Source organism: Ahaetulla prasina, chromosome 2 (genome assembly GCF_028640845.1).
Source record: "Ahaetulla prasina isolate Xishuangbanna chromosome 2, ASM2864084v1, whole genome shotgun sequence".
In the NCBI taxonomy this organism is placed as follows: Eukaryota; Metazoa; Chordata; class Lepidosauria; order Squamata; family Colubridae; genus Ahaetulla; species Ahaetulla prasina.
Window position 1 is genome coordinate 92,774,901 of NC_080540.1, and position 19,684 is coordinate 92,794,584.

The following is a 19,684-nucleotide window of genomic DNA, read 5'->3' on the forward strand; positions in this document are numbered from 1 at the left end:
ACAACACAGCTATAATTTCAAATGATGTTGTCTTTACAATATCTCCAGGTCACAAGACATAGTCAATTCATTGTTAGCTATAGCAAATATTAAAGTTCTTTCCTTCTGTATGCCAACATCATCTAAAGGCAACTTCAAGCTGTGTAGAATTGTTTTGGCTTCCTTATTTTGGATGGGAGGCAGTGATCAGCAATGGGTACAGAACATTTTAGCCAGTAGGTTTTCTGCTGACTGAGAAAGAACTTTTCAGCTTTTCAGCTTAGCAGCAATAATGCTCAACTGCAGTAGCTTTTGGTCAATCTGTGCTATTTTTTTAAACATTGAATTAAAGCAGAAGTGGTCAGGCTTCTCGTTAACTCCTACCAATAGGCCACTGAATTAAATAGGAATAGTAGACATGGCCACAAAGTTCAGGTATATGCATGATCTCTCTCCCCCTCCCTCCCTCTCTCCCTCCCTCCCTCTTCCAGACTCACATGCATATCAGTGATTTTGATATAGCATACCATATCAACCTACCGTTTATGATTAGTTGTATATGTAATCAGATCAAATAACAATTACGCATTGTTTGGTCATAATCATTGAAAAAACAATAACTATCAAGATGAAGAGATACTGTCAGTGGATGAACAAAGCAAAAAAAAAAAGTACACAGTGTTCTGACCACAACACACTGCCACTCACTGCAGTGACCAGTGCTTGGGTCTGAAGGTGCCAGGAAAAATCCCAAGAATGCCTGAAGTCTTAGACTTCAGTATCAAACTGTGCACTGGTACTGAAATTAAGAATACATTTCCTAGAAATTTCCGCTGTGCTGTAATTTTTTTCTACTGTCTTCATTTTTCAGTTACTGTACATATATTCTTCTGTACATAGAAGCAAAAGAAAACGAAAAATTATTTGGTAAATGTCCATGTATCAATTGCTGTTAAAGAAAATAGCAGCCTATTCTCCCGAGGGCTTCTTATTGTGACAGATTAGTTAGGCTATTGCTAGCTCATTCATTCCGAGTAAACTATTCCTTGTAGCATCATGGCGAGTATTCTTGGGGAATATTTTCTTCCAGGGCCTTCTACCTAACTATTCATGGTTACATAGAAAGCTATGTAACTGAAAACAGCCAAATGTGTTTGACCACATGGGCCTTTGTTTTGCTAACACCTTGCTGGCTGCATTGAAAAGTGTCATCTTCTAATTTTTGAAAGAACACAAAGGGCTGATAAAACGAAACTTCCTTCAATTTCCTTTGAATGTAATCCAGTTTCAGGTTAGGATATTGCATTTTGAATCAATGTGGTTTTACTTCAGTTATTTATGTATTGCATTAAAATATACTTCTATCACTGAGTAGCTTGCTCCTATGTTCAGTCCAGCATTATTGTTTTTTTAATAGCAATTTTTTAAAAGATTGCCTTTACAATTATAAAAAAAGTTAATGCATACTAAAAAAATAACAAATAAAAAATGCAAAAATGAAGAAAATAGAAAAATAGAAAAGGAAAAATAAAAATATAGTAAAGTGGAGGAAAGGAAATATATAAAGAAATTATTTCCCCCTTTATCACAAGTATAAACAATTTTAGTAACTTATTGTCTTCTTTTGAAGTGCAACAAATTATATCTTCTTCCCATATCCCATCTCTTATGCATGAAGAAATCTTCAAAACCTTATCAGCAAAAATCCATTGAGGATTATCTTCTTTTTTGTCATCTTTAGTTACTTTTAGTTCCCTCTAGTGTCCAAAGTCTTCCTGACTAAGGAAGATTTACCTGGTGTTTTCAGACTTGTTGATCCAAAGGTTCCTAATAGCTGAGAAGCAGTTAATAAGCAATTTCTGAAAGTGATTAGAAAAGAAAGTATGCAAAGTCAGTACCCTTTTGAAGGTGCCAGCCATGATTTGAGCAAGACTATTCCATCCTCTCTCAGAGCTCTAAATCTGCTGGAGATTGCTGTCTTGCGGTCTTACAAGGAGCAGCTGGCTGGAACACTTGTGAGGGATTTCAAGTCCCTTCCTTGTCTAGAAAAGAATTATGAACAGCTAGCCTACTTGATGGCTCTTCATTCTGCCACAGTTGTTGGCTTCACATTTAGCGGAGCCAGTTTCAATTTCCAATTTCTTCCCTGAAAGTTGTTGTATCCAGATGAACTCAGCATAACACATCACAAAAATGCTGTTTAAGAACTGCATACTTACCAACAGAGTTTCAATAGAGTAGAAGATTATAAACATTGGACTTTTAGTATTTCATCACTGCAGACTAATTGAGTTTACAATCCAGTTTCAGATTACTGTAGAGCTTCACATGCTTTCTTCTAGTCAACTGCTCATGGTTGCTGGGAATCAGGCTATGTTCAAATTAATAAACTATAACTATGGTTTACATAGTCAAATATAACACTTAACAGTAAGTAACAAAACAATTTTGCACAGTCTGGTAAGCAATAAGCCACTTATAGTACAATGCAAGAACTGCAATCCAAAGAAAACAAGTCAGTTAAGCATTAGGTCTACACTTAGGTCCCCTCACACATTAAAAGCTAAACATATATTACCAATAATTTCTCATGTTGTGCCTCCTGAATGATAGGATAAATACTGCTAAGAAGGGTTTACATAGCCAGTATCTCAACCACCTCTTTTGAAATGAGTAACCCATTGCTATTTCTGAATTTTTAAAGGATACCAGTAAATTCTGCTTGGATTATTTTATCCTTAGCATTCAATTTATCATGTTGCACAGCCATGCAATGGGGGGGGGGGAGGACAGAGGCAACTGGAAATCAATTATTAATATACAGATACGTTTATTCACAGTTAACATTACATTCACTGTCAATAATTTACTATAGCCTTCTCAAATTTGGCTGCCTTTGAATATATTAGATTACACTCTTCATCATTCCAATGAGGACAACCCTATGTACAAAACATGTATAAACTTCCTCTTGGCTATTAGGAGAAGCACATGAATGGTTGATATACATAAAAGACAGGATATGTCATCACAAACATCTCTCCTTCATGCATTTAAAGTAATTTTCTAGATTTGAGGACCCAGACTGTTGGGGGCAATACATTGACCCTGTAAACTGCTTAGACTAGAGAGGGCTGTAAAGCGGTATATAAATCTAAGTGCTATTGCTATTGTGCAACACACAGAATTGTAGCTAAAATGTGGTTCTCATTCAGTAGTTGTGCGCAAATATTGCAGGGCTAAAACTTAAAAAAGAAAAAAGAGAAAAATGCTTTAACTGATCCTATTTCATACTGAAGTTCAACAGTGGTGTTTTAGTTTACGGCAGCTGTTAATGGGAGTTCCACAACAGAATGTCAGTAACATTCAAGGAAATACAAAAAAATCATTCAGATGCATAGAAAACAAAAGTAGGTCTAAGCTGTTCTTCAGCTAACATTTCAAATTCTAAATGAAAAGCATTTTTTGCAGAAGAAAATATTAGGTCACCAGCAAATTAAAGTTAATCTTCTAAAGGCAAACAGAAAAGTATCTATGGAAGCAAGCATCACACCATTGCCATTTGCAACTGGGGGATTTTCTTTCTTACTTACAATATTGAACTGGTTTTTTTAAAAAACTGTAACTCAGATCTATATAATAGATTGAATCTCTCAATGTTGCTATAACTGAGGAAAGTTCATTCAAATTCCTCTTAATTTTGCTAATCTTTGCGAGATGAGGAGATGAGGTAAGCTTAAATGGATTTAAACCAGATTCCCCATTGTTACTGGAAATCTTAAGCTTTCTGTAGCAGCCCCATAGTACATTTACGCTATCTTTCTTTTTAAGGTTTCTGGTCTGTATTTATAAATTTAGAGAATTCTGGATAACAGTGGCATAATTTAGTGCTCCCAATCATCAGAGAAAGCATTAAAGCATGATTTGTGGTAGTTTTCTGGTGATGGATGAGATAAAGCTAGTATATCTCTTGGTCTCTTGCGCCTGATTACACAAAGAGTTAGCACTCATCCTTAGAGCTGGCAGTTTCTCATGTTAAAAGGCAGTGATGAAACACCGAATCTGCTTGATACCACATTTGAAAATCAGGTTCAGGTTTTACCCTATAGAATAAGTTTATTATATTAAAAGTTTTGCTTTGCTGATTTTTTTTCTCATTGTAAATACATGATCAATGAAGTCTTTTTTCTCAGGATGGAGTTCTTGCTCTCCTCTACAAAGTTTGAAGAGAAAAAGCAGAAGAACAAAAAAGAGGAACAGGAGATAATATGCTACATGTTTTTGTATCAACAGTTCTGTAGCTTGTAAAACATGTGAATCGATTCCAGTCTTTTTTAATCAATCCCAAATCCTGAAAAAAAAATCTTAAATTGATACAAATTGTGAAAGCAGAGAATATTAAGTGGTATTTTCAGCCAGGCTAATTTGAGATAGCATATATCTTAATATCTGAGGAACTGAAACATAACTGCATATACATTTGACAATTGGATGCTTCTATCTATCTATCTATCTATCTATCTATCTATCTATCTATCTATCTATCTATCTATCTATCTATCTTATTTGCTAAATTTATTTGCCATCTATCGTGCTATGGGGCTAGGCAGCTATATCATATGTTACTATATATAAATATTTACAAGGATTTCACGTCTTCATGATAATACAGCTAAACAGAAATGAAAAAATGTCCTTGGAGAACCAGCACAATATCACAAAGTTTTGACGTAACCATTTCTATTTGACTACCACAAATGTGCCATTTTTCTGATATTGCCAGTTCATGCTAGTAATTCACAAAACTAGGAGTTTCCCTAGAACCTTATATAAAAAGAAAAGAAAAGAAAATACTTGAGATTTTATATCACCCTATGCTCAACTTTGTTTAAAATGATTTGTTAAATAAATCACAACTGGTAGGCTTCACATGTTTACAACATAAATAATTCATAACAATAGAATGATCAGACAAAACACTTTCTGAATTTGCACAGCATACAAACCCAGCCTACTCTGGCAGCAGCTTCTCATGGACATCTCAGCAGGATAACAGTAACGAGCAAATCCTTCCCTCTCTAAATCACACTGATTTTATACAGAACAATAGGTTGTGATCCTACAATGAACCATGGAGTCATTGCAGGTGTATAAAATAAGAGGTCCCACAAAAGGAACATGCACTCAAATGGAGAAAGCAGGACTGTGTATTAGAACCCTATCCCCAATCCATATACTGTGTTCATATATGTCACTGAATCCAAACTAGCTAATCATATTTTAGTCTAGTGTACTAGAAAAGTACAGAAAATTGGTATAACTGATTAAATTAGGGTTAAATTTATCATGGGAAAGCATTTTATATAAATATACAGTAGCTATAGGTTAGTTAGACCATATAGTTATAGGTTAGACCAGATTCTTCTCCTGCTATACTGTCTTCCTGGATCATGCAACTGGAAAGTCTACTTCTATATATATTATACTCTCACACTTATATGTGCAGGGTTCCTATCTATGGAAAGATGGGCTCTATGATCCAAGTAGGGCCATTCTAGATATTTTGACAGTCTTTTTATTCTAACAGTTTAGGGGCTGTATGTAGGGGATGTATTAAAAATCCACACGTTTATTGTGTATTCTATTCTATTGTGTACCAGGAGTGGAGGACATTATAAAAAGAATATATGAGGCTATCCTATTTTTAACCACTATTACTTTTTCAGCCATCAACATGTCCCAGTAAGCAAGAATTTAACTCTAATATTTCTCTTGAACTAATCTGAATATCCTGGAAAGAGATAATGACACTCGGCCACCATTTTGTGATATCTACTCAACTTTGACATATGGAGGAAGGGAGATCATCAAAATAGCCATATATTCCTGCCCTCCCCAAACTTTGTAATGTTAAGGAAGATTTTTGCAAGTTGAAAAGAGCCTCTCCCTTTTGTTTTTAAGGCCTCAAGGAATTGATGTGACCCATGGCTTTTCCTAATTTAGTTTTGGTGTGACCAGCTAGCCAAGCTGCATATGAAAAGGTCACTTATTCTCTTCAAGAGAGGAGATGTCAAGTGGAGTGATGGAAAACCTTTGCATTGGGAGCCATAATATTCACTTCATACAATTGCCAACCCCATGTGGAAATGCAGGAAATGGATGGTGTAAAAATACGTTCTTCTGTTCTTAGACCCTGGTGGGTTAAAAAAGAAAAACAGTCAACAATCCTTGGTGAGCAACTGATATCAAGAAGTCTATCTATAGTAGAATGCTTGCTGACAATAGAGATGAATCTTAGTTAACCCATGGATTGTTAATCAGTGGTAGTTCTGTTCTTGAACAGTGGAAACACAAGACAAGGGACACTGGCCATTGTATTTTTGGCCTGCCTGTTGCTTAGCCCTCTTATGCATACCATGCCAATTCAGTCATGTGTTATCCTTACTGCATTCATTCTTAGCATTTCCGTCATTTTAGATTTATATCCAGGGCAGATTGGATATAAATCTTTAAAAAATGAAATCTTACCTTTGGATCAATCTTGCAATAGAGTAGAAGCTAGCCTACATTCTAGAATAACTATCTATGGTTGAACTGAAACATTCATCCAAGATAATAAAACACATTCCCATTTTCAGCATAAATTCTAAAAAGACATACTGTACCTGACACTGGCTTTCACAATATGATTTCATGTGATTCTACATATTTAGGGACTTTAGTATGTTTTTGTTATTTTGCGCATGCACAAACAGCATGGGAAAAATTACAGCTTCCCAAGCTGTCAGGGAAAAACAAGGTTTATTTTCAAGATTTTGGTTTATTCATAAAACGTATCTTCTGTCTCAGGTCTTTTGCCACTACTTGGAATAGGCATTTTTGCCAACTCTTATAAATTATAGAGGTTTATTGTAGTCCTTTTGGAAAATATTGCATTTCAACTGTGTTATATCAGATTGGTTTGATTGGCCAGCTCCATTTTGAGCATAACAATAATGGCAAATTATCAGTGAGGAATCCAAATTTGAAAATAGCAAGGTATATAGCTAGTCCTCAACTTGCAATCACAACTAAGCCCAAAATTTCTGTTGTTAAATGAGGCAGTTGTTAAGTTTTGCTGCATTTTATGTCCTTTTTTGCCACTGTTGTTAAGTGAATCACTGCAGTGGTTGAGTTAGTAACATGGCTGTTAAGTGAATTTGGCTTCCCCATTGACTTTGCCTGTCAGAAGGCTGGGAAAAGTTATTACATGACCCTGGGACACTGCAACTGTCATAAATACGAGTAAGTTGTCAAGCATCTGAATTTTGATCACATGACCCTGGGGATACTGAAATAGTTGTAAGTGTGAAAAATAGTCATAAGTTACTTTTTTCAGTGCCCTTGTAATTTCAAGCGGTCACTGAATGAACTGTTGTAAGTTGAGATCCACTCACTATCTCTCACTCTCACTCACTTTCTGTGTGTGTGTGTGTGTGTGTGTGTGTGTGTGTGTGTGTATGTATGTGTGTGCATATGATAAATTAATAAAATTAAATGTATTCTTGTCATCTGAGGAAATAAAAAATAAATAACTTCCCAAAAATCGGTAAAACCTCTATCTAACTCAGATTTGATGGATACTCTTGGCCCATTTGAAAAGAAGGATGATATACTGGAATAGCACCATGACTAAACTAAAGCTTAACTGTAAAGCAAAGCTTTCACTGGGTAATAAAAAATATTGTATGTACATATATTATTTATTTATTTATTGTTTATATTTATATACCACCCTATCTCCCAAAGGACTCAGGGCGGTTTACAGGCATTTAAAAGCAAATAAATACAATCTAAAAACAATTAAAAAACTTATTCAAAAGCCTAATAATTAAAAATATAAAAAATAAAACCCAAGTTAAAACCCATACATTAAAATCTAGCTCAGTCCTGCGCAATTAAATAAGTATGTTTTAAGCTCGCGGCGGAAGGTCCGAAGGTCCGGAAGCTGACGAAGTCCTGGGGGCAGTTCATTCCAGAGGGTGGGAGCCCCCACAGAGAAGGCCCTTCCCCTGGGCGTCGCCAGACGACATTGCCTCGCTGACGGCACCCTGAGGAGTCCCTCTCTATGAGAGCGCACGGGTCGGTGAGAGGTATTCGGTAGCAGTAGGCGGTCCCGTAGATAACCCGGCCCTATGCCATGGAGCGCTTTAAAGGTGGTCACCAAAACCTTGAAGCGCACCCGGAAGGCCACAGGTAGCCAGTGCAGTCTGCGCAGGATGGGTGTTATGCGGGAGCCACGAGGGGCTCCCTCTATCACCCGCGCAGCCGCATTCTGGACTAACTGCATATATATGTATATATGTGTGTGATATATATTGTCTTGTCTTGTCTTGTATTATATTATATTATTTTATAAAATTGGTCCTCGACTTAACAACAGTTCATTTAGTGACCGTTCAAAGTTACAATGCCATTGAATAAAGTGACTTATGACCATTTATCACAGTCACAACCTTTACAGCATCGCATGATCATGTGATCAAAATTCAGACACTTGGCAACTGGCTCATATTTAAGACGGTTGATTGCTTTGTGCAATTTCCTGACCAGCAAAGCCAATGGGGAAGCCAGAGTCACTTAACAACTGGATTACTAACTGAACAACTGCAGTGATTCACTTAACAACTGGGGCAAGAAAGATTGTAAAATAGGACAGAACTCATTTAGCAAGGTCTCGCAAGCAGCATTAATTTTGGGCACAATTGTGGTCGTAAGTCAAGGATTACCTGTATTATATATAATTATTCTATTATTATTATTCTATATAAAAATCAGAGCAACTCTTTTTTCCCCTCAGATATGACAGAGAAGTAAAATCATCCCAGCCTTGAAAGTTTTTGTAAACGATAAATTAAGACTGGGATATTGGTGGCAAGAAGAGTTAGAAGAGTACCTTGATGAACGTGTCTTTTCTTTTATATACACTGAGAGTATATGCACCAAGACAAATTCCTTGTGTGTCCAATCACACTTGGCCAATAAAATTCTATTCTATTCTATTCTATTCTATTCTATTCTATTCTATTCTATTCTATTCTATTCTATTCTATTCTATTAAGAAATTTCACAGGAGGCAAAAGTGACTCAAGTTAAGTTAGTATGGTATTAGAGATTTATTTTACTGGGTTAATTTTACAAACAGGATATATGATGGTACTAAAATATTGTACCACAAGATTGTGATTTCTCTTCAAACATATCTTAAAATATGTAAGAGAAATTCAAGCGCTTTTATAGAAAAGCAGAGCTTGAAAACTAATCATGCTGATTTCAAATGATGGCAAAGATATAAGCAACAAAGATAGTTGTGCTGGACTATACTACACACACACACACACACACCTAAAACTCTCATGTGTGTAATCTTTAACTAGGTGAAAGTACTATCGCAGGGCAAAACTTTTTGAAACAAGGTACTTCAAATGGGCTCTTACAGAATTTCTCGAAAGTTCAGGATCCATAACACCTGTGGAACTGGCATATTTTACAAATATTTAACAATATTAAAAAGATCATTAAGCTTTTTATGACAGAATACAAATGTTATAAAACATTTCTTGTGGTCAACTCCTGATGTTTGACTATGCTATACAATGCAGGATGGGCCACGTTCAAGAAAAATCCATCGCAAAACATCTCCCTGAATTTTTAAGAACTTGTCAAGTATATTAGAAACTCTGCCATTGTTGAAGGCAATGAGAAATCTGATAAGGAAATATCTCTGAAAAACATGACCCAAGGGGTCACAAGTTGTTTCTCCTTCTCTCTCTCTCTCTCCCCCCCTCTCCTTCCCTCTCTCTTTCTCTCCCAATCAAAACTATGTTCAAGCTTTGAGAGAATAGATGAAAAATTCCTAATTAGGTCAGTTGATGGGCACAAATTATTTATAAATATTGAAAATGGTGAGTGGAAAGGTAATAGCAGCATTGCTTGGGAGAACAATAAGCCAAATCTTTGTTGGCATAGTTGACCTACAGAGGCAGCAAAATAATTAACCTGGATGAGATCTTCAGTATGCATTTAAGGAAGCAGCCAGGACTTGTTGTCCTGTTTCCAGAGCTAGAGGATTTCTCCATTTGCCTTCTCAGGCATGCAAGTCATCAGGTTATTTATAGGAGCAAACAGCAGGGAACCTACAGACACATTCACAACTGCTTCCAAGTTTTCGCCAAACTCTCTAGTTCAAAGGGTTAATCTTGTCCTTTAGAATAAAGAATTTGCAACAAGCCCTCATATTTACCACATCAAACACAATCTCAGCTTGCATTGTTTGAAGAACATTAGACAATAGACAAATTAACGAGACAAGGGAAATTTACTTTGTCAAGCCCTTGTTTGTCGCCAATTCTTCCAAGTTTTATATCCCCAGAAAAAAAGAGACCTAAGCCAGTTTCTATCTTATTTTGTGGCTTCTTGATCAAATCCTTAACTTCCTTTTATCTTCTTTTCTGAAAAAGTAGCTTCTTGTAACCCAGACAAATGGAGCAAACAGAGTATTTTAAAGGAAACATTTCTTCAAAAATGTTTATTGTAAAATATTGTTAAAGGACAGCTTAACTTGTTTTACAATAGTAACTTGAAAGGGGTAAAAATTAATCAACCATTAAAAACTAAAAGACCTGAAATTCTTTCCTTGAAAGTTGAATGTCTAATAAAACCTACAGCTTCATCTCTTGAGGCACCTCTGAGAACTAGACCTGTGCATTTAAACACTTTGAATAAAAAGTGCATATGTTTCGTTTCACATTAATATATAAATTTATATATATATTTATATATATTTACAACCTATGGAAGTTCAACAGAAGAAAAAACTATTCTCTAGCACTACAGAAAATCATTCAAACAATGGGCTTCCAAAATTTCTGTGAATTTCAACCAATAATTTAAGCAACCAATATTTTCTGATCACAATGTTGGATTCTTATGACACTATCTTGTTCGAAGAGATAAAATGCAGGATAGCCTCTGATTTTCATACTTTCGATAACTATGTATTTTGCAAGTTGAAAACATATAATGTATAATAGCTATCGGATTGGATACTATGTATCATCAATATCTTATTACCTTGGGCATTGGAATCCTAGGAAAAATGATAACATTGTATGCCCTAAACTATGTTGATTTTATATCACATTGATAATTATAAATAAGATCAAAGACTGAAAAAGATTGGGGAAGAAAGGGAAATAAGTATTATACATGTAGCTGAACAATATTGAATCTGAGCTTCAGACCTTTTCCATTCCAATCTTGCCAAAAAATACAATGCTTCAATGTGAAAGGAGACTTGCTACAAGGTTTAACTTGCTTACAGATTTGAAATTTTTGAAAGAAACTTTAAAGCCATCAATGGCTACAGTCTAAGTTTACAATCCATATTACATTGCATTGTAAATTAAACATCTACATATCCCAAGCCTGAGTTGATCCTTATAATGTAAGGTTAGCTTGTTGGTGAAAACATTTGCCTAGCATTTGGCTAGGGGGAAACCATGTTTCTAGAATACAGGTAGGCATATAAAAGGTGATGAGCAGTGATAATACTCAGACTTAATACAAATTTAGTTCATTGTAATGTGAACACTAAAGCTTCGTCCAATGAAAACCTGAAAGTCCGACAATTATGATCCAAAGATCTCTTTTCGGAATACTTCCTGCGAACCAGGCGTTAGCCTTAGGGAGAGTTAGAGAATGATGAATTTATCTCCCATGACCCCTGTTCCGATGCCGAGAGTTATTGGAAAGAGAGCCCACTCGAGTGGAACAATAATATTTAGTTACCACTTGTTTGCACTGTTCACATTTCACTTTGCAACACCAATGAAACTTGCAATTGCAGCTTGTGACAATTTCAATCTGTTTCTCCTCTATTTTGTGGCCACATTCCACGCAGAGCCTCTTGCAACTCCGCTTCTCCCACTGGGTCAGATTCTTGCCACTTTGAAGACACTCTCGTCCTTCAGTACCATAGAGTCCCAAGCTGATGTTTTTGATGCAGTAATCTGGGGAGTCTTCCAAAAACACAAGATCAGCAGCATGCATGGTGTTGAAGGGCTCAGATGACATTCCACGACTCTCCGCACTATTACCAGCTCTTATTCTTCTCTTGTCCAACTCCAGCTTCTGAGCTTGGTTATATTTTTTCTTTAGATAATTTCCAACATCTCGGAAGTCTGCTAGTTGGAGCCAGCAAGTTTGGATGCTACAGCTCCCTGATACTCCATGGCACTTGCAGGCCCGCTTCATAGTTGCTTTTACAGCCTTGCATGAGAGATGGAACAACATTTAGGAATACTAGGAAATAAGAGTATTGAATAATTCTGTTAAATACCAAAAGAATATGGCGAGAAGAGAAACTTAACTCTTCCTTTCCCATGTAAGCTATTTTAAGAGTTTGCATGGTCAAACATTATATGGAGGACATAACGATTGGGAGTTTCATCCTAATATATCTGAAGGACACCAGACTGGAAAAGATTGACTAAATTTTAAAAACTTTAATTTTGAATTAGAGATTCAAAAGTTTTAAACAGTGAGCATAAGTCCCTACTACTTGATATCTTCCAAATATTTTGGATTACAGCTTTCCAAACTGCAAATCTTCATGGCAGTTGGCCACTTGGATTTAGTGGAAGGCATCAATTTATCTCTTCCTGGTCTCTGGCAACATGTTTGGTTTGTGGCCTGCAATTTCTGACAGGCTGAGACTCAAAAATCTGTATGGGATACTGCAATCTGCACTCCAAAAATGATTGGGAGAAATGTCACTTTGAGAGAGGGGTTCAGAAGCTTTACAGGGAAAAATTTGTGCCTTAAGCAACAACCTCTTATTCTCCTATTCCATCCCCCTGGCCCCAATTCTAAAAATTACAGAAAAGTGCCCCTCTTTTTTAAGTTCTTTCCATTCTAGAAATAAAAAAGGAGACAGGCTTTTTGTCACACAGCCCTTTGTACATGCATGAACTAGTTGGGTCTTATATTAGATCAGAAAAGGTGGGCTCCACTTCGGTGTCCAGCTAAGGAGGTCTGGGTGTGCTGTCAACTTGATTCAGGACAAGTGCTTTAGACCTTGAACAAGCACATCACCTATCAGCTGTTTGTTAAAGTGTTTGGCTTCTATGTAAGCTGGAGGGGAAGGGAACACTGCTACTTAAAGGAATCCATAAAAATGATTGTTAAGGCAGGGTATTCCTTTCTTTCACATTTATATCAAAGTCTGAGCAAAAGTTATTTTAAAGTGAGTTTAAAGTGTTGTGCAGCAGTGTTAAGTTCACATCAGGTATGCACCACATCCTCTGAATCGTTTTTCAAAATGTGTACAACTTCCTGTTCAGCGCTTAGTTGGTTTACATTACTTACAGGATTTTAAAAAACACAAATCTGGAAGAATGTTTTTTGCCGAACTTTTCTTCCAGAGAGTTTGGGAAAATGTATATTTGTTAGGATTTACTATCCATTTATAATACTATTGAAACATCAATACCATACAAAATCAGTAGAAGTAATTGCAAAAATCATACTTTCAAAAACATGTTAAACATCAGACCTGCATTATGGTAAAAGAAATTATAAACAATATAAAAGTGTATGCTAAAAAAGAAATTATATCAGAGCAAGGCCATCACCAGGAAGGTTCCATCTTTGTCTGTCAATTCTTAACAGCACATGGGTGGGGGGAGAATAACTCTTAAAAGACTCATCTTAATGTCCAGGTAGATGTATATGGATGCCTCTCCTTTCAATAATAGCTCTGGACCACCTTTATACAGCTCTATGCTAAACAATAGTCCAGTTTGAATCCTAAGACAGCCCTGTTTTCTACAGATCTGAATGCTACTTAGCATACATGATTTCTGCCAACATTCTAAGAGTGATAATGTTAGTGATTTGGGCAGAGAGAGGGATTTATGATTAAAGTAAAAAGCTAAACCTGGATCAACCAGCTGTTATTCTAAATACAGCTCTGCACTGGCACAAGCATCAGGCTTTCATTTAATTTCCCCATAACATCTTCCCTCCTACCCTGAACTTCTCCACAGGTAAATTCCCATGCTAGGTGAACATGTTATTAATGGAAACAAGCAACATACATTACTAAAATAAATTCTTCTTTGTTCAGTTAGATTTACTTTATAAATATGTAAAGAATGTCTAGTTGAGCAGTTGAAAATAAAAGCTTACACCAGTATATTATAATTTTAGGCTGACTTGTATGTATTTGCCTAGTATGTATAGAATATAGTTACTGTCCATATCTTAAAAGCCTCCTGCAGTCTACTGCCCTCTGAATAAATTGGATTCTAGTTACTATTATCCCTATGTAGCATAAATATCACATATGGAGGACAGCAGATTGGAGAAAATTAGACTCATGTTCATCAAACACTGCAGAAAAATGTGCTCTATGGATTTTTATTTTAATATTAATATATATGGCCAGCTGTTTAACATATTATAAATAAACTGTAATGCGCCAGTTCTTAAAATAACTATAAGTTAAAATTCATTGGTTTGCTTTTACTTAGTTGGATGTCTGAATACAAGTGTTATGGATAAGGATTCTTTGCAAACCAGGCCATCAGGGCTTACTTTGCACATTGTGGATTATCAATATGCCTAACAAGCAATCTTGCAAATTCTTTTGAGGAAAAAGAGTCAATAGCAGACAAGTTGGGACTTGTCCAAATCTCTCATTGTAATGGAACTTGAAGATCAATTCCAATCAATCAATATAGAGAACAGATTTTCCATATTTTCTCCAGAACTAAGTGAGAGCAAAGTTTGTATTCATCCCATCAAATTGGACTTAATAATATTTTAAAATTTTAAAAAATCAGACATTGTGGTTATTGGTTTTAAAGCAATCACTGAACTATTTTCCTATTGACAACGACTAAATTTTCTATTTCCAAAGTAAAAAGGAGTTTATTGAAACATGTTGTTCCTTGTAGGGCCAGGTAAGGTAACTCTATAGTTATTCAAGTTGAGCACTCAAGTTCATGAAATCATGGAGATAGTCAAATCAGGAAAACACAGCTTGAAGGCATAGTTCTGTAACATTGTTTGCCCATACCTGAATTCCCAAAGAAATATTTTCTCTAAGTAAAACTTACCAATCTCCCTGCCCCATTATTATGCAAATTCAATAATGCTCTGGCATCATGTGCTGTCTCCAAAGCATCCACAAAGTGCTTGGAAATTTTTTCACCAAATTCCACATTGTCACTGCATCCTCCCCAAACCCATCCGCTTCCACCTGGGGGAGGAAAAAAAAGTGTTATTTCCAAATACCTGTGGGTTGAGTCATAAAACAGAGATAGGTTTTAAGAAGTTCACCAAAAATCTAAAGAGAATGAGCACAATTTTTGGATTAGTAGAGAAGCATGCATGTGCGGGTGGGGGTGGGGGGGTGGGAAATAAAACATTTTTCAGTTGTGCTGCTTGGGATTGTTCATAATCTGCACAATTTGTTAAGTTAATTGATACCTTTGTCTAACTTGCAGAACTAAAGAGTACAAAATATGGACCTTGCAGTTCTGCTCTTCAAACGTGTGGAAACCAGCTTAACTGAGGAGAACAACACCTGTCTTTCTTCGGTATATTTTTTTCAAAAAAAACCCAGGCTCACCTACACGTCCATTTCTTGAATTATCACAGCCACAATTCTCAAAGTCTCCCATGCTACAGTTCCTGGTTAGGGCATACATTACTCCAGCTGAGCTGATGGCATGAACGAATGAAGTCTCCCTTGTAGCTAGAAGGCAGAAAGAACTGTCAGTGTGAAACATAAACCCTCACTTCCTTCTAGTCTAATCTTCCCTTCTCCTGGCCAAAATAAAAGCAAAAGAAATCTTCTTCTCATCTCAGGTTTACCAGCAATGGATTTGTATATGCCAATACATTCCCAATCTCTGGAAGGAAATTTGGTTAAACAATTTATATCCGCTCCCATGCTCAAATCTCACTAGGATTCTGGATTAGGAAATATATCAAAAGACAGGAATTACAACAGAATTAAAGAAAAACAAACTGTTTTTGCAAATTGTACAGCATAATAAGAAATTAGACGGAGAGAAATACTAAATTTGTAGATATAATTGCTGCATTTCTACTATAAAATGATTTGTTTTCTAGTCATTGCTTTTATTTCAACTCCAAGGTTTTAAATTTTAGTGTTTAAATTTTATGCATTTCATCATGTCACAGACAAATCTAGCAGCACTCTTGGTGAAAGCTTCCTCATTTGATACACCATTGAATGGAAGTGTTTTTTCATTTGTATGATGTCTGTTCATTCTGAGCTAGTTTGAAGCAGAGAGGATTGATTGGTTAATCCATCTACATTTTCCCTGGTCTCTACTTCAGTTCATAAATTAGGTGCATTGATATATGATGCCTAGTGATAATCAACAGATTAGTTTTCATTTTGTATTAAAAATTAATATAAAACATACACATAAATACACAAATATCCCCAATACACACACAAACACACACAAACAGAGGAATATTTTATAAAGTAATAAAATTAATGTTGCCATTGAATGTCTTCCTTCCCCAAAATTCTTTTAAATAAGGATTTTTTAAAATCCTTTTTAAATATATATTTAATATATATATTTAAATATATATTTTCATTATTCATCCAACAATGGCAACATTAATTTTATTATTTTATAAAGTATTCTTGCACCCACAGATGTAGAAGTCTTCCATGCTAAATTCAATAGGAGTAGCTTCTCAGGAAAGTTGCACAGGATTGTGCTCTGAGTTCCAGATTTATGATCATCCTAGAAATCATTGTTCATTTTGAATTCTGAATGACCCTTTTTAAAATGTCTTTAAATAACAGCAACAAATAGTTGCCTTTTAAAACGAATTGTTATTGCTTGACTTAGTCCTGACCATAATTTTAAAAAAATAATCCATGCACTACATTAGCTCACCTTTCTGACCTTCTGCAAAAACGAGAGACTCAAAACTTGCGAACTATTTTTTATCTGATCTGACCTAATAAAACCATTGCCCTAATAGGGATGAACACAGCAGCTGATTTCTGGGATAAAAAGACAAACCTCAACCTAGGCTGGGGAAAAAAAATGTTCTTGAGGTACCAACTCAATGTGTACATGCATTATAAACTGGATATCATACCAATCCTGATTCAGAGCTTCATACTATAAAGCACAGCAGATGACTGATCGGTCACTTTCTTTCCACACAATCTACCTCCTAGTTTGTTGTTACAATTTGTTGTAAGGATTAGCAGTCTAAAACAATTTTCCATGCCATTCCTAGAAAAAGAGCAGTCCCTCCTATGGTAAATAATAACAGCAGAGTAAAAGAGAAATTTACTTTGATTTGTTCAAGAATGTATTCCTATTATATATTCCTTCACATATATATTCCAGGAGCAAGTCCTACCACAGGTAACTGAAAACTTGGTGAACCCTACCTACAAGTTATGCTCTATTCTCAGTTGCACATAACCTTTGCAGACTGCTAAACGCAACTCAAGTAGACCTATCAAAAGGCAGGGATGTGTTAAAATCCACTTACCACTTCTAAGTCTGTGGTGAGTGGAGAGTTGAAGTGCACTCTCTGGACAATTCCAGCGTTCCCAGATAAACTGATGCTTACATTCTTGGATTCCACTTTGAGCACCAGCAGATACGCTTGTAGAGTACCTCAAATATGCCTTTCACAGACAAAACAAATATAATACATTATTTTTCAATGTTTCTCAACCCTCCCAAACACCCTTAAATTATATCCAGAAGATATAATCCAAATTATATAGCTATTTATATCCAGCTTCTGCAAAGAGGGTCACAATATTAATAAAGGTTACTTATCATAGGTAAATAATATGCTATTGACTAAAGTAAGCTGTCATCAATTATGCAAGTTTAAAATACATTTTAGAGGGGGTATAAATAAGTACCTTGGGCCCTGTCATCAGAAAGTTATTCACTGACCTGTAGAAAGAGAGAGGAAAAAAAGTTATGAAAAACTTTTCTGAACAGAATCATTCCAAACCCAATACCTAAGTAGCAATGAGTCTTGAATACCTACCAGGCTGATGATGTGTTGAAAACAGCAATAGCACTATATAGCACAAGACTGGCCAGGGTGACGGAGGTCCCTTTTCTCATGGTAAATCTCTGTTCCCCTAGCCGACCTACTAAATTGTCTTCTCCTCACACCCTTCTCAAAGGATTTGCTAGATAACAGAAAGAGCTAGTTCTCCTCCTTTTATTATACTTTAAAAAAAACCCAACCCCACAAAAAGTCCCAGCCCAATAGAATTAGGATGGAAAAAAACACCAAGGCTCTTTTAATTACTTAAAAGCCTAATTATGGAATAAAAAGCTCTCATGCGCCCGCCAGCCCCCTTCATCAGATGCTAGAATAAGGGAAGTTCCTGCAGCCTAAGTCTTTCTTATTTATAAGGTGGATGCCTAAAAGGCCAACTGCCCCCCTCTCACCCACCCCCATTCATTTGCTACCCAATGACAAGATAGTAGAAGGAGCTGCCTGATGATGCTGCACTTCAAAAGGCAAAGGGAGGAGGGTGTGTGTGTGTCTTCGCTATCCATTCTCAGAACTTGCCTAACAATAGAGAACTTTTTAATGCTCTTAAAGCAGCTCCTTGACTTGAAGAGAGGTGTCCTTTCTTTCTCCTTTGAAAAACAAACAAACAACACCTTTCCTTCTTCTGGTCTTCTGTCGCTCCCCAGAGATCAGGGGAATCATTTGGGGAAAGGCTAATTATCTTTGATGATTAAATTGCTCCTTCCAATGAAATCCTGCTAGTTGAACAAACTTTGAGTGGGTTTCTTCGAGGACAGAGCTAAAGATTTCATACATTGGAAGGTGAGGGCAGCCTCATTTGTGAACTTCAACAGACTTCCTCAGTTGATGCCTTGCAGGGCTGCTCCTCATGAGTGTAGTCCTATTGCCTGAAACTATAGAAGATAACGTTCAGTAAACCTGCACTAGGGATGGTCCTCTTGGAATATTCTAAAGTAGTTAAAAGTATAAAGTGTTAATATTATAATTCTCATTTTATTTTCATCATGCAACAGATTAAGAAACAGGATCCCAGCCAGGAAAAGTGGGTTATTGTCTTCGCTATAGAAAATTCGTTCCATCCTTAATTTGAACTACTGTATTCTATTCTGATGGGCAGGACAGAGATCTAAGTTTATAAATCAGCAGTTAAACTGGCTTTCAAAAAATTCAGACAGAAAGACTATCTGTAACAATGTCCATGGACTTATTCCAGCACATTAAAAGCAAGATGGTTTTTTTGGTGTGATTAAGTAATCATCAAAAATCCTTTCTTCTGCACTTGCAAATTTACTTAAACATAAATATCCCTAAATCCACAGAATTTTACATTTATTTCATACCCAAACAGATTGCAAGAAGGTGCAGCATTAGTATTCTGCAAGGCCTATTCACATGAAAATTAGGGATAATTTACTTTTCTGGGGGAGCATTTTGCAAGATAAAGCCCCCTTTTTTTTGACTGGGCATCTCGATGTTTGATTTGTCAGCTTGCTGTTGATTTATCCCAATATGACCACAACAAATTTTACCTCCCCCTTTTCCTCCTTAACTTCCCCTTTTCTGATTCATTTTTTGACTGATA

At 36.0% G+C, this 19,684-nt stretch overlaps 1 protein-coding gene across 1 annotated transcript; it reads right to left on the bottom strand.

Annotated features, from left to right (window-relative positions):
• Nucleotides 1-11,727: 11,727 nt before the first annotated feature.
• Nucleotides 11,728-18,182, bottom strand: WNT8A (Wnt family member 8A). Its single transcript, XM_058167858.1, has 6 exons — nucleotides 18,103-18,182; nucleotides 17,972-18,005; nucleotides 17,587-17,725; nucleotides 15,656-15,781; nucleotides 15,141-15,283; nucleotides 11,728-12,288 (listed from the first exon to the last, which is right to left on the bottom strand). The coding sequence occupies exons 1-6, from the start codon at nucleotides 18,180-18,182 to the stop codon at nucleotides 11,728-11,730; spliced, it is 1,083 nt and encodes a 360-aa protein (XP_058023841.1).
• Nucleotides 18,183-19,684: the final 1,502 nt, after the last annotated feature.